The sequence below is a fragment of the Bos grunniens genome, chromosome 1 (genome assembly GCF_055505025.1).
Source record: "Bos grunniens cultivar Pamir isolate PY7600 chromosome 1, Bosgru_T2T1.0, whole genome shotgun sequence".
Classification (NCBI taxonomy): domain Eukaryota; kingdom Metazoa; phylum Chordata; class Mammalia; order Artiodactyla; family Bovidae; genus Bos; species Bos grunniens.
In genome coordinates, this window is record NC_141165.1 from 20,637,667 (window position 1) to 20,653,129 (window position 15,463).

Here is a 15,463-nt window from a genome sequence, read left to right on the forward strand (position 1 = left end):
TCATGGGGTCGCAAAGAGTCGGACACGACTGAGCGACTGATCTGATCTGATCTGATCTGATGGTTTTTCCAGTAGTTATGTACAAATTTGAGAGTTGGACCGAAGAGAGGGCTGAGTACCAAAGAATTGATGCTTTCAAACTGTGGCACTGGAGAATACTCTTGAGAGTCCTTTGGATAACAAGGACATCAAGCCAGTCAATCCTAAGGAAAATCAACCCTGAAATATTCATTTGGAAGGGCTGATGATGAAGCTGAAGCTCCAAAACTTTGGCCACCTTATGCAAAGAGCCAACTCATTGGAAAAGACTCTGATGCTGGGAGGGATTGGGAGGAGGAGATTCAGGAGGAGAAGGGAACGACAGAGGATGAGTTGGCTGGATGACATCACCAACTCGATGGATGTGAGTTTGAGTGAACTCTGGGAGTTGGTGATGGACAGGGAGGCCTGGCATGCTGCAATTCATGGAGTCACAAAGAGTCAGACACGATTGAGTGACTGGACTGAACTGAACTGAAGAAGGTAAAAGACCTACAGTTGGAAAACTATAAGCAACTGATGAAAAAAATGAAGATAACAGAAACAGATGAAAAGACGTACCATGTTCTTGGACTGGAAGAATTAATATTGTTAAAATGACGATTTTAACTCATTTAACTATGAGGGTTTCCCTCGTAGCTCAGTTGTTAAAGAATCCGCCTGCAATGCAGGAGACCGTGGTTTGATTCCTGGGTTGGGAAGATCTGCTGGAGAAGGGATAGGCTACCCACTCCAGTATTCTTGGGCTTCCCTTGTGGCTGAGCTGGTAAAGAAACCAGCTGCAATGCTGGAGACCTGGGTATGATCCCTGGGTTGAGAAGATCCCCTGGAGAAGGGAAAGGCTACCCACTCCAGTATTCTGGCCTGCAGAATTCCATGGAATATCCAGTCCATGGGGTCACAAACAGTCAAACATGACTGAGTGACTATCACTTTAATTCTAGGCAAGGTATAGATTCAATGCAATACTTATCAAAATACCAGTGGTATTTTTCACAGTAATAGAACAAATGATTTTAAAATTTGTATGGAGGGAATTCCCTGGTGGTCCAGGAGTTAGGACTCCATGCTTTCACCACTGAAGGCCTGAATCAATCCCTGGTCAGGGAACTAAGATACCACAAGCTGTGCAGTGTGGCCAAAATAAAATAAAATTTTTATGGAAACACGAAAGATCTGGAATAGCCAAAGCAATCTTGAGAAAGAAGAACAGAGGTAGAGGACTCATGCTCCCTGTCTTCAGACAATACTACAAAGGTATAGTATCATATCATCAAAATGTATGGTCTTGACACAAAAAATACACACACAGATCAATGGAACAGAATTGATAATGCAGACATAAATCCATGCTCAATTAATGTATGAGAAAGGAGACAAGAATATACAATGGAGAAAAGACAGTCTCTTCAACAACTGGTGCTGAGAAAACTGAACAGCTACATGTAAAATAATGAAATAAGAATATTTTCTCATACAAAAACAAAAATAAATTCAGAATGTATTAAAGACCTAAGTATAAGCCTGGAAACAAAACTCCTAGAGGAAAATACATAGAACACTCTGTGATATAAACTGTAGCAATATTTTTTTAGATCTGTCTCCTAAGATAAAGAAGAGCAAAAACAAACAAATGGTACCTAATTAAACTTAAAAGCTTTTGCATAGCAAAGGAAGCCATCAACAAAATAAGAAGACAATCTGTTAAATGGGAGAAAATATTTGCACATGATATGACCAATAAGAGGTTAATATCCAAAATATATAAACAGCCCATACAACTCAATATTTTTTTTAAAAAAAGCTGATTAGGGACTTCCCTGGTGATCCAGTGGCTAAGACTCCACACTCCTAATGTAGGGGGCCCAGGTTCAAGTCCCGGTCAAGGAGTTAGATCTCACATGGCACAACTAAGAATTTGCATGCTGCAAGGACTGAAGATCCCACGTGCTGCAACTAAGACCCAGAATAGCCAAAGATAAATATTTAAATCTTATTTAAAAATATGATTTAAATTGGGCACAAAACCTGAATATATCTTTTTCTAAAGAGGATATGCAGATGGCCAGGAGGCACACAGTGTTCAACATCGCTAATCATCAGGAAAATGCAAATCAAAACCACAGTGAGATATCACTTCACATCTGTCACAATGGCTATCAGAAAAGAGAACACAAATGGCAAATGCTGGTGAGAATGTAGAGAAAATGAACCCCTCATATAATGATGGCAATGTAAATTCCTGTAGCCTAATATTATTGAAAACAGTATGGAGGTTTCTCAAAAAACTAAACACAGTACTATCACGTGTGCTGTGCTGTGCTTAGTTGCTCAGTCGTGTCCGACTCTTTGTGACCCCATGGACTGTAGCCTGCCAGGCTCCTCTGTCCATGGGGATTCTCCAGGCAAGAATACTGGAGTGGGTTGCCATGCCCTCCTCCAGGGGATCTTCCCAATCCAGGGATGAAACCAGGGTCTCCTGAATGGCAGGCTGATTCCTTATCAACTGAGCTACCAGGGAAGCCCTAGTACTATCATATGACTCAGCAATTCCACTCCTGAGTACATAACTGAAACAAAACAAAAACACAGATTTGAAAAGATACGTGCATCCAATGTTCACACCAGCACTATTTATGATGGTCAAGATATAGAAGCAACCTAAGTGTCCACCAACAGATGAATGCATATAGAGGACGTGATATACATATACAATGGAATGCTACTCAATCATTAAGAAGAAGGAAAGTTTGCCATTTGCAACAACATACATGGACTTGGAGTGTATTATGCTTAGTAAAAGAAGTCAGACAGATAAAGACAAAGGCTGTTTGATATCACTTATATGTGGAATTTAAAAAATAAAACAAACTAATGAATATAACAAAAAAGAAACAGATTCAGAGATTCAGAGAAGAAACTACTGGTTACCCATGGGGAGAGGGAAAGGGGAGGGGCAATACAGTGGTAGGGAATTAAGAGGTACAAACTATTATGTATAAAATAAGCTATAAGGACACATTGGAATATACAGGGAATATAGCCAATATTTTATAATAACTATAAATTGAATATAACCTTTAAATAGCATGAATCACTATACTGTACATTTGTAATATATAATACTGTACATCAACTATATGTCAATTTTTAGAAAGTAACAACTTTTCTTGGTAATGGCTTAGGAAAAATGTCACCCAGCAGTCTGCATGAAGGAGAGGACTGAAATATCTTCATCAGTATCAAGGGAACTTCCAGGGAATTTCCCTAAAAGCAGCTTGTGCTGAAAAGTGACTAAAAAGACAAAAATGAATCAAGTCTAAATGCTGAGAGTAAGAGTCTAGATGTAAAAAACAACTTGACAGTTCAAGAAGAATACAAAAGATTTGAAAAAGGGATTAAAATTTTTTCACAGATTTTATAGAGAGAAGTTAGAGCCTAGATGAAATTATGCAGCAAAAATATGTCCCAAACCCTATTAATCTGACTATGACTTTATTCTGCAGCAAAAATATGATGAATCAAGATCAGGGTTGGAGATTATATATATAGACAAGAGTTGAGAAGATTCTGGAATAACAAGTAAGCTAAGGTCAGGAAACTTTGTAACTCTTACGTTATTTTCACACACATTCATTGTCAAAAAATTATTTTTTCATTGATAATAAAGAAGGTAGTTTTTTAAATGACTGATGATGCCCAAATAGGCCAGGCAGGGTGAGAAGTCAGATGAAGTCATAAGGGGTTCATGAATTCTAAAGTAAGAGCAATCAAATTTGTAGCATCTCAGGTGAGGTATAAATAAGAGAAGTGGAAGGTAGTGAAAAGAAAAGTGAAAGTGTTAGTCACTCAGCCATGTCTGACTCTTTGTGATCCCATAGACTGTAGTCTGTCAGGCTCCTCTGTCCATGGAATTCTCTAGGCAAAAACATTGGAGTGGGTTGCCATTCCCTTCTCCAGAGGACCTTCCTGACCTGGGGATAGAACCCAGGTCTCCCACATAGCAGGTAGATTCTTTACCATCTGAGCCGTCGGGGAAGCCCAGAAGGTAGTGAGGATGTGGTCAAAGACAAGGGTTTAAGTTTCTAGATTACCAAAATTGACCAGTTCCAGAGGAGATGAGAAGCAGGACAGTGTGAAATGAAGTCAGTAGGCCTGTGTTCAAAACCTGGTTTTATGGCCAAAGAGCATATTAAGGGTATCTAAAACTATTTGTAAAGTAAAAAGATTGGGAAAAACACATCCCCATGTCTTCTGTAGCAATAAAATTAAATTTTATAACTAAACTTTTTCCCAACTACACTGGCATCTTAGAAATAATGGGGGAATTAAGAAGGAAAAAAACCCATTAAAAATACATTGTGCTTTGCATATCAAATCTTTTTTTTTTCATAAGACAACATATAAAATGCTGCAAGGCAGATGACTTCAGAAGAACCAGTGTACTTATATTTATCTAAAATACATCTGACTACTAATTACTGAAGGCAGATGAAATACCTATGGGTTTATCTGTTCCTAATTAAACATATTTATCTTTCAAGCTGAAATGGCAATAGGTATACCAAACTCCAAAATCTTAAACATTTCTCTGCCAGATGGCTGATTTATATTTGGAAAGTTAACAATCTTTTCCAGGAAAACTGGAGTTCTTTTAAACATTTCATTGAGCATGTTGTTACTGAAACACTTGTTCAAATATGCTTCAAATACTTTACATATCAGTAATTAGAAAATGACTAGGGATTGTGAAACTGAGTAACATGGTTCAGTTCTTTTATTCCCTTTAGTAATTCTCTACTGGCTTACCACATGCATTCCTGGATGGTTTATCATTCAAAATTGTTTTTGTTTTATTCCTTAATTACTGAGTTTTCTGATGACAAAACTAAAATAAGCTATTGCTTGGGGAAAAAAAATAAAACGTCAAACCTTAAACATCACAGGAATGTAAATTCATAAGCCTGCTATAATCCCATTCCCTATACCACTGTTTAGGTTTTAGTACATATTTACTAAAGAGTAAAGATTTTACTTTGTTCTAATTTTTTTCTAAATAATAGAACTTGATAGGATATCTTAGAAAACTAGAATTTAAAAACAGAGGGGAAAAGAAGAAAAGAATTAAAATAAGGTCAGCATCAGCTCCATATCAATTACCTCACTTTAGCTTCTTGGGAACCCTGATTTTGTTTTTTCCCCCCAATTCAAAATGCACACAATATCAATTTCCTGGCTTTGATAATAATTTGCTGTAGTTGTGTGAGATCTCTTTGGGGAATGTGGATGATGGATACACAGCTCCCCTATTACTATTTTTATAACTTCTTGTGAGTCTTTAAAGATTTTCAAAATTAAAAGCTACAATAAAAATGGAGGCACAGAGGTGGGGACAGCCATACTACTGGAGAATAGAAACTAAGCATAAGTAAATGAGATGGAAACAGCTACTTAGTGATTAATTATAATCAGTTCTTTTAGCATAGATTCATTCAGAAACATGTAGCTGTTGCATAAATGAGTAAGATGCATTTACTGCTTTATAGGAGGTTTAGTCTAGAAGGTCCCCATTTACTCAGCATTTACCATATAGGCTTTAGAAACAAAAGTAAGAAAAAAATTAAAGATACAATCCTTACCCTCAAAGGAAAAATAAAAAGCTTTCAATCATATTCTTAGGAACATGTATAGCTGAGCACAAACATACACATACTAAACTTGTTATAATCCAGGGACTGATATTTCAACTTGTGAAGTGCCTTCATGAAAAAGAAAAATAGTCTAATTTCCTACTTATTTATGAAATTTTAAACTATTAGTCAATATTTTATTGAATAATTATAGTAAATTATTGACTAGAATTAATTTGTAATGTTTCATAGCTTTTAATGTCAGACCACAGTGGATATCTTTTCCCTTTTTGACTAGTCTTAGTTTTATTGTATGATATAGTTTAGCACTTGAGTATGTATTGTTCTCTGTTTTACCACAGTTATCTTTTCTCTCCATCTGTATTTTGAGCTCATTAAGAGCTGTTTTTCCTTCTACCTCCATGTTTCAAGGAACATAGTTGGTAATAAATAAATGCTAGTTGATTGGCACTTTGCCAACTGTGTGTTACTTCCATAAAAAATTAGCTACCTGTATTTATATGAGACAAATTGATTAAATTTTACATCACTAATAATTATGGCATTACTAAGTATAAAGTAGAAGACATTTTACTAGCTATTATATAACCCTAAAACATAAAAGACATATGAATTTAAAACAGAAAAGACATATGTTACAAATTGGCATTGCCTCCACAGAACTTAAGAAAGATGATCTTTGTTTGCTAACTTGAATTTTATAAGAAATGGTTTTCTAACATGAGATTAAATATAAAAAGGAAATAACTATTTGGAACTTACTATAGTCTGTCATTACTTCAGCATATTTAATATCTAATTTCAGCATATTTAAACACCTTGGTAGAAAACACATAATAAAGAGATTTAGGTCTGAAATATCCCTTCTTTGATTAAGAAATGAAAGAAAAGTACTACAATTACAGAAAACATAAACAACAGTGACCTATTCAAAGATAGGCTCCAAAAATATTAATGAATCAATTGATATAGATAAAATATAGACCAGATCCAGTTTTAAAGCATAAGCTTTTATAACTTTTCTGTTATAAATCAGTGATTTTTCAATTTCCTATTCTATATTTAACAAAGTTAGAATTCAGAATCCATCCATACCATTAACAAAGTTACATGCACACATATACATATAATTACATATACATAAATTAAATATCCGAACTGATTTTTCTATGAAAAATTTTCTGTTCTAATGATAAATGTGCTCATATGTGTTTATATTTGAACTTTCAATAGATACAGTACTACTTTGAATTATGACAACAATATAATTTATAATGCTATTTTCCCCCATCCTCTTCCTACAGGAAAAGAACATGAAACCCAGAAGCTCAGCACGTGAATTTAGAATAGCTCTTCTGGCCCTGTAACATCTCAGCATTCTGATAAAACTAATGAACCCAGAAAATCCTGCCCTAAGGAGGAGGATTCAGGGAACTGTAAATCTTTCACAGCAGTGTTAGAATACTAAGGGCCAAATGTCTTGCCCAAAGGCATGTAGGTAAAGAGAGAACTGAAGTACTTTCTTTAGTCCCACCACACTCTTTCAATTCTAGGCCTCACTATGCTCAGTGGAGGAGGATTATAGTTTTGATTTGTTTGTACTCTTTATGAAAATTACACTCAGTACATTTATATAGAGCAAGATTCCATTAACTTCACACATGTTCTTCTGAAGCCTCAAAGGAATCTTTTGGAATTCTGTCCTCTGAGCTAATAATAATAAAATTAAAAATTCTTCATCAGATAGGGGAAAAAAATGAAAATGAACCAGAAGAAAGAGCAAGAATATGGATAAGCTAAATATATTTAGCAGTTGAAAAACATCTTTAAAGAAAACAGCAACATGTATGTAAATTCCCAAATTATTTTAAAGTAGTTTACTACCTTTTGAGTAAATGCCAGTATGAGACCTGGCCTTAAAGATAAGAAGATACCTATGCCAGAAAATCTACAAGACTCATTTCCAAAAATTGTGAGTGGTGAAGATAGTCTTGAATGTAGAGGAAGAATGGGGATGGTTTGGGCTTTTTCAGCACTCTAGGGCAACATCTACTTAGTACTTGTATCCCAAGTCAGACATACTCAGTTTATTGTAAACAGGAGTTCCAATACCTCTTTAGGGTGGAAAACTACGTTATCTAGTTTGAAATCTCCATGAATCAAATTTTCTTCATTGTCATTATCTGGCAAGTTTTTCATTAGCCAGTCAGATAGCTGGTTCATGGCAGGGATGTCCTGATGAGCTGCAGCTTGATATTGCTTTGTCCAGGTTGATACCTAAAGATAAATAAATTTTAAAAATGACAGAGCTGAAAGTAGAACATAAGATTCAGCAATTTTTAAATTAAAACAAAATTCAGTTATATCAAATTTGGGTTCAGTCTTAAATACTCAGGAATAATGCCTATGATACTTATCTTAGTCTAAAACACTCACATAGGCCTAAAAACTTCAACACTTAAGTTTCTCTTCCATCTAGTTCCATTCTACTTCTAGACTTTTATCAGGGGGAAAAAAACACTGGCCTATGAATCAAGAGGTGGAAGAAACATCAACAACCTCAGAAATGCAGATGATACCACTCTATGGTGGAAATCAATGAGGAACTAAAGAGCCTCTTGATAAGGGTGAAGGAGGAGAGTGAAAGAGACAGCTTAAAACTAAATAAGGGGAAAATGTGGAAGTAGTGACAGATTTGCTCTTCTTGGGCTCTAAAATCACTGTGGATGGTGACTGCAGCCATGAAACCAGAAGACGATTGCTTCTTGGCAGGAAAACTATGACAAGCCTAAACAGTGTTTTGAAAAGCAGAGACATTACTCGGCCAACAAAGGTCTGTATAATCAAGGCTAGGTTCTTCCCAGTGGTCACGTATGGTTTTGAGAGCTGTACCGTAAAAAAAGGCAGAATGCCAAAGAATTGATGCCTTTGAATTGTGGTGCTGGAGAACACTCCTGAAAGTCCCTTGGACAGCAGGGAGATGAAACCAGTCAATCTTAAGAGAAATCAACCCTGAATACTTGTTGGAAGGACTGATGCTGAAGCTGAAGCTCTAGTACTTTGGTCATCTGGTGTGAACAGCCGACTCATTGGAAAAATCCCTGATGCTGGGAAACATTGAGGGCAGAAGGAGGAGAGGGTGTCAGAGAATGAGATGTCTGGATGGCATCATCAATGCAATGGATGTGAACTTGGGCAAACTTCAGGTGATGGTGAGGGACAGGTAGGCCTGGTGTGCTGCAGTCCATGGAGTCACAAAGAGTCAGACACGACTCGTGACTGAACAACAATAGGAATCAAGAGATGTAGGTTCTAGCCTTTATATGGCAATTATTTTGTAGAAGGAAAAAAAAATAGAACAAACTCATATACCTACATACGAAAAAAAATAGGAAATTTCACAAGAAACAAGTAGTCTCTGAAAAATGTTATATGGGGATTAGAAAAAGAAGGGAGATTTTTATTTCTCATTTTAATCTTTTTTTTAATTACCCATAGAATCTTCTAAAGAATCTTTGAAATATATTACAGACATGAAAATACAAATTTTTTTCCTATTTTTCTTAGAATTGAATGCAACTAACTCAACCTATTCTCAAAGTCCTCCACCAATTGAAATAATATTGCCTATTTATCTCTCTCTCTACTTTCTAAGGTATCTCTGTTCAATTTAGTACAGTAAAGACCTTCATCTTTGGAATCACAGAGAGCTGGGTTTAAATTATGTTTAGGCCACTTATTTGTACATTACTTAATACCTGCAAGCCTCAGTTGCCTCATCTGCAAAATGAGGGTATTAATATCTATGTAATAAGGTTGTTACAAAGATTAAAAAACACTGGGTCTATAACTCATCTAGCATGGGACCGGATATATAGTGAGTATTCCTTCAACCTTGGTTCCTGTCTCTCTTCCTTCTGCCCCCTGAAAAAGACATATGTACAAAGGGAAACAGCCCCATACTTATCTGGGGCTTTGATGTGAAATGCTCTTCATCTTTTCCCTATCACTCTGGATTTTAATCTTCCTTAAATATACAGTACAAGACATATCTTTCATAGGAGATTTCCCCAACTTGAGCAAGGGCATACTTGTATCTACCCTACGAATGGAACAGCTATCATGATAAGTAACAAACAATTTACTACCAGATTCAGTTCAGTTCAGTTCAGTCGCTCAGTCATGTCTGACTCTTTGTGACCCCATGAATCACAGCACACCAGCCTCTCTGTCCATCACCAACTCCCGGAGTTCACTCAAACTGATGTCTATCGAGTCAGTGATGCCATCCAGCCATCTCATCCTCTGTCGACCCCTTCTACTCCTGACCCCAATTCCTCCGAGCATCAGAGTCTTTTCTGATGAGTCAACTCTTCACATGAGGTGGCCAAAGTACTGGAGTTTCAGCTTCAGCATCAGTCCATCCAAAGGACACCCAGGACTGATCTCCTTTAGGATGGACTGGTTGGATCTCCTTGCAGTCCAAGGGACTCTCAAGAGTCTTCTCCAACACCACACTTCAAAAGCATCAATTCTTCAGCGCTCAGCTTTCTTCACAGTCCAACTCTCACATCCTTACATGACCACTGGAAAAACCATAGCCTTGACTAGACGGACCGTTGATGGCAAAGTAATGTCTCTGCTTTTCAATACACTATCTAGGTTGGTCATAACTTTCCTCTCAAGGAGTAACTGTCTTTTAATTTCATGGCTGCAATCACCATCTGCAGTGATTTTGGAGCCCCCAAAAATAAAGTCTGACACTGTTTCCACTCTTTCCCCATCTATTACCTTTGAGGTAATGGGACCAGATGCCATGATCTTAGTTTTCTGAAGGTTGAGCTTTAAGCCAACTTCTTCTCTCTCCTCTTTCACTTTAATCAAGAGGCTTTTGAGTTCCTCTTCACTTTCTGCCATAAAGGTGGTGTCATCTGCATATCTGAGGTTACTGATATTTCTCCTGGCAATCCTGATTCCAGCTTCTGCTTCTTCCAGCCCAGCGTTGCTCATGATATACTCTGCATATAAGTTAAATAAGCAGGGTGACAATATACAGCCTTGACGTACTCCTTTTCCTATTTGGAACCAGTCTGTTGTTCCATGTTCAGTTCTGACTCTTGCTTCCTGACCTGCATACAGGTTTCTCAAGAGGCAGGTCAGGTGGTCTGGTATTCCCACTCTTTCAGAATTCTCCACAGTTTATTGTGATCCACACACTCAAAGGCTTTGACATAGTCAATAAAGCAGAAATAGATGTTTTTCTGGAACTCTCTTGCTTTTTCCATGATCCAGCAGATGTTGGCAATTTGATCTCTGGTTCCTCTGCCTTTTCTAAAACCAGCTTGAACATCAGGAAGTTCATGTACTGTTCACGTACTGCTGAAGCCTGGCTTGGAGAATTTTGAGCATTACTTTACTAGCGTGTGAGATGAGTGCAATTGTGCAGTAGTTTGAGCATTCTTTGGCATTGCCATTCTTTGGGATTGGAATGAAAACTGACCTTTTGCAGTCCTGTAGCCACTGCTGAGTTTTCCAAATTTGCTGGCATATTGAGCGCAGCACTTTCACAGCATCGTCTTTCAGGATTTGAAATAGATCAACTGGAATTCATGTCCACTAGCTTTGTTCATAGTGATGCTTTCTAAGGCCCATTTAACTTCACATTCCAGGATGTCTGGCTCTAGGTGAGTGATCACACCATCGTGATTATCCGGGTCATGAAGATCTTTTTTGTACAGTTCTTCTGTGTATTCTTGCCATCTCTTCTTAATATCTTCTGCTTCTGTTAGGTCAATACCATTTCTGTCCTTTATTGAGCCCATCTTTGCATGAAATGTTCCCTTGGTTTCTCTAATTTTCTTGAAGAGATCTCAAGTCTTTCCCATTCTGTTGTTTTCCTCGATTTCTTTGCATTGGTCACTGAGAAAGGCTTTCTTATCTCTTCTTGCTATCCTTTGGAATTCTGCATTCAGATGCTTATATCTTTCCTTTTCTCCTTTGCTTTTCACGTCTCTTCTTTTCACAGCTGTTTGTAAGGCCTCCCCAGATAGCCATTTTGCTTTTTTGCATTTCTTTTCCATGGGGATGGTCTTCCTCCCTGTCTCCTGTACAATGTCACGAACCTCAGTCCATAGTTCATCAGGCACTCTGTCTATCAGATCTAAGCCCTTAAATCTATTTCTCACTTCCACTGTATAATCATAAGGGATTTGATTTAGGTCATACCTGAATGGTCTAGTGGTTTTCCCCACTTTCTTCAATTTAAGTCTGAATTTGGCAATAAGGAGTTCATGATCTGAGCCACAGTCAGCTCCCGGTCTTGTTTCTGCTAACTGTATAGAGCTTCTCCATCTTTGACCACAAAGAATATAATCAATCTGATTTCGGTGTTGACCATCTGGTGATGTTCATGTGTAGAGTTTTCTCTTGTATTGTTGGAAGAGGGTGTTTGTTATGACCAGTGCGTTCTCTTTGCAAAACTCTATTAGCCTTTGCCCTGCTTCATTCCATACTCCATGGCCAAATTTGCCTGTTACTCCAGGTGTTTCTTGACTTCCTACTTTTGCATTCCAGTCCCCTATAATGAAAAGGACATCTTTTTTGGGTGTTAGTTCTAAAAGGTCTTGTAGGTGTTCATTGAACCATTCAACTTCAGCTTCTTCAGTATTACTGGTTGGGGCATAGGGTTGGATTACCATGATATTGAATGGTTTGCCTTGGAAAAGAACAGAGATCATTCTGTTGTTTTTGAGATCGCATTCAAGTACTGCATTTCGGACTCTTTTGTTGACCATGATGGCTACTCCATTTCTTCTAAGGGATTCCTGCCCGCAGTAGTAGATATAATGGTCATCTGAGTTAAATTCACCCATTCCAGTCCATTTTAGTTCCCTGATTCCTAGAATGTTGACGTTCACTCTTGCTATCTCCTATTTCACCACTTCCAATTTGCCTTGATTCATGGACCTGACATTCAAGTTTCCTATGCAATATTGCTCTTTACAGCATCGGACCTTGCTTCTATCACCAGTCACATCCACAACTGGGTATTGTTTTTGCTTTGGCTCCATCCCTTCATTCTTTCTGCAGTTATTTCTCCACTGATCTCCAGTAGCATATTGGATACCTCCCGACCCAGGGAGTTCTCCTTTCAGTATCCTATCATTTTGCCTTTTCATACTGTTCATGGGGTTCTCAAGGCAAGAATACTGAAGTGGTTTGCCATTCCCTTCTCCAGTGGACCACATTCTGTCAGACCTTTCCAACATAACCCTTCCATCTTGGGTGACCCCACACGGCATGCCTTAGTTTCACTGAGTTAGACAAGGCTGTGGTCCATGTGATCAGATTGGCTAGTTTTCTGTGATTATGATTTCAGTGTGTCTGCCCTCTGATGCCCTCTGGCAACACCTACAGTCTTACTTGGGTTTCTCTTACCTTGGACAAGGGGTATCTCCTCACGGCCACCCCTACTACCAGATTACATACTCTTTTATACCATTTTCAAGTTTTATGTAAATGAGTTTCATGTAGAGGTGTCTCAAAAATGTTAAGTTCCTTTAGGGGAAGAATTGATCTCTATTTTCTTGAAATTTAACACAGTACTTAGCACATATTAAACATACTTATATGCTTAATAAATATTTGTTTATTAAACACATGCTTAACAAATATTTTTTAAACTAATTTTAAAAACTAAAATTGTATAGAAAATGTATTGGTAAATTAAATGAAGAGATAGAAATAGCTTTAAATTTGCATTTATATATGCTGTCCATTATAGAAGCTTTAGCTCATCTAAAAATTATAAAATTATTTTATGTTTAAAATAAGTCAATCTGAAGGTTCAAAGTTCTAGCCAGATTTCAGAAAAGTATAAAATAATACATTTTTATTTTAATTAAAAATGTATATTTTGTTTCCAAGAACTTGAGAAAAGAAACTCTTTGTGTGGATGCCTTACCTGTCTTTTGCAATACCCAACACCTCTACCATATCCTTCCAGCTGCAATGACTGTATATTCAAGGAATGTAACTGAGCCAAGGTTTGTATCATGGACACATATATGGCTGAACGTTCTGCTGGGCTAACTCCAGGAATTGTCCAATCACAAAAGATTCGGCCCTATGGAAGCAATTACAACAGATAATTTAAAACAAACTAAATCTTTTCATACCAATTATTTGCTGTGTCATCATACTCTATTTCCTGCAAAAAAGATTAGGTACAGTTTTGCAACCAAAACCAATTCTTTGTAGAATGTGCCACGGCTTCCCTGGTGGCTCAGATGGTAAAGAATCTGCCTGCAATGCAGGAGACCCACGTATGATCCCTGAGTCAGGAAGATCCCCTGGAGAAGGAAATGGCAATTCACTCCAGTATTCTTGTCTGGAGAATCCCATGCACAGAGGAGGCTGGTCGGCTACAATACATGAAGTTGCAAAGAGTCGGACACAACTGAGCAACTAACACATATATGCCACAGGGAAAATGCAAGGATGCACCAAGATTAACTTAAAGGACAAAAACTACTCTCAAGTAACATTTTACCAAATAAAAAATCTTAAAACAATTTGGATTTATTGTTATTAATGGACTGGTTTTTTTCTTTGGAGTAGTTTCTTTCCCTCTACTATCTGGACAGTTTAGTTATTGCCATTACATGTCTCTTTACTGACACCTAGAGGAAGAATAGGCCAATATGCTGTAATTAGTAAATATGTTCCTAGTTTATCTCACTCAAATTGTGTTCTCAAATTAAAATGAAAGTTTAATACAAGACAGGGAATACAGCCAGTATTTTAAAATAATTCTAAGTGGAGTATAACCTTTAAAAATTGTGAATCACTATGTACATCTTTAACATACAATATTGTACATTAACTATATCTCAATAAAAAATAATTTTAAAAGGAAAACAAAAATAAAAACTTCCATAAAGAACCAATCCTGCTGATACCTTGGTTTCAAACTTCTAGCCTCTGGAAATGAGAGGATACATTTCTGTTTCTTTAATAAAAAGAAAAAAAGTTTAAGCCCTTGCAAAGCAAACTATCTAAAATGCTGACTGATAAACTATCATTTATTAACATGTAACTTCACAACTAAAAATAAAAGCAACAAAGTACAATTAAGTTTAATTTACCTGTACATGTTCCATCACATAAAATTCTGTTCCAATGACAGACGAATCACTGCAGTACAATAAAGGTTTGGGAACGGGGAATCCAATTGAAAACAAGGCCTTCTGGACTTTAAATTCTCTATCAATCTAAATAAGATGATAGATAATTAAAAATCAGAAATACAGAAATTTAATAATTACTTGTGAGCTAACATTAAGGCTAGAAATTAATTTTAAAACAGTATCAACAAATATAACAAACAATATAACCCAGAGGATAATAATTTCCTTAGTATTGTCCATAAAAGTAGTCTTAGTGCAATCATTACAATTATAAATTAGGCTGGCACTTGCCAAAGAGTCAGACAGAACTTAGCAACTAAAACAAAAACAACAAAAATTGCTATTAGGCTAAAAGGACAGGCTTACGCATGGGGCTTAATCTGACTGATAATATGAAGGTGACAGTTTCTGACCATAATATTTTGCAGATATCATTAAAAAAAAAAAAAAAAACCTTTTTTTCTTATCAGTCCCTGCTTGCTGACTCACTCTTGCTCTTGCTCCTCACTACCAATCCCTCTCCAGTCTACCATGGGGTTCAGGCAAGTCTCTATTTCAACGCTCTGGGCAGTCAACTACAGGGTA

General features: G+C 36.9%; 1 protein-coding gene across 1 annotated transcript in view; it reads right to left on the minus strand.

Moving 5' to 3' along the window:
- Positions 1-15,463, minus strand: part of ACAD11 (acyl-CoA dehydrogenase family member 11) — a 117,066-nt gene that overhangs the window by 81,671 nt on the left and 19,932 nt on the right. Inside the window, exons 3-5 of the mRNA XM_086352066.1 lie at positions 14,837-14,962; positions 13,654-13,815; positions 7,803-7,967 (exon numbers count right to left, since the gene is read on the minus strand). Coding sequence (XP_086208192.1) covers positions 7,803-7,967; positions 13,654-13,815; positions 14,837-14,962 — 453 coding nt within the window. The remainder of the gene's footprint in view (positions 1-7,802; positions 7,968-13,653; positions 13,816-14,836; positions 14,963-15,463) is intronic.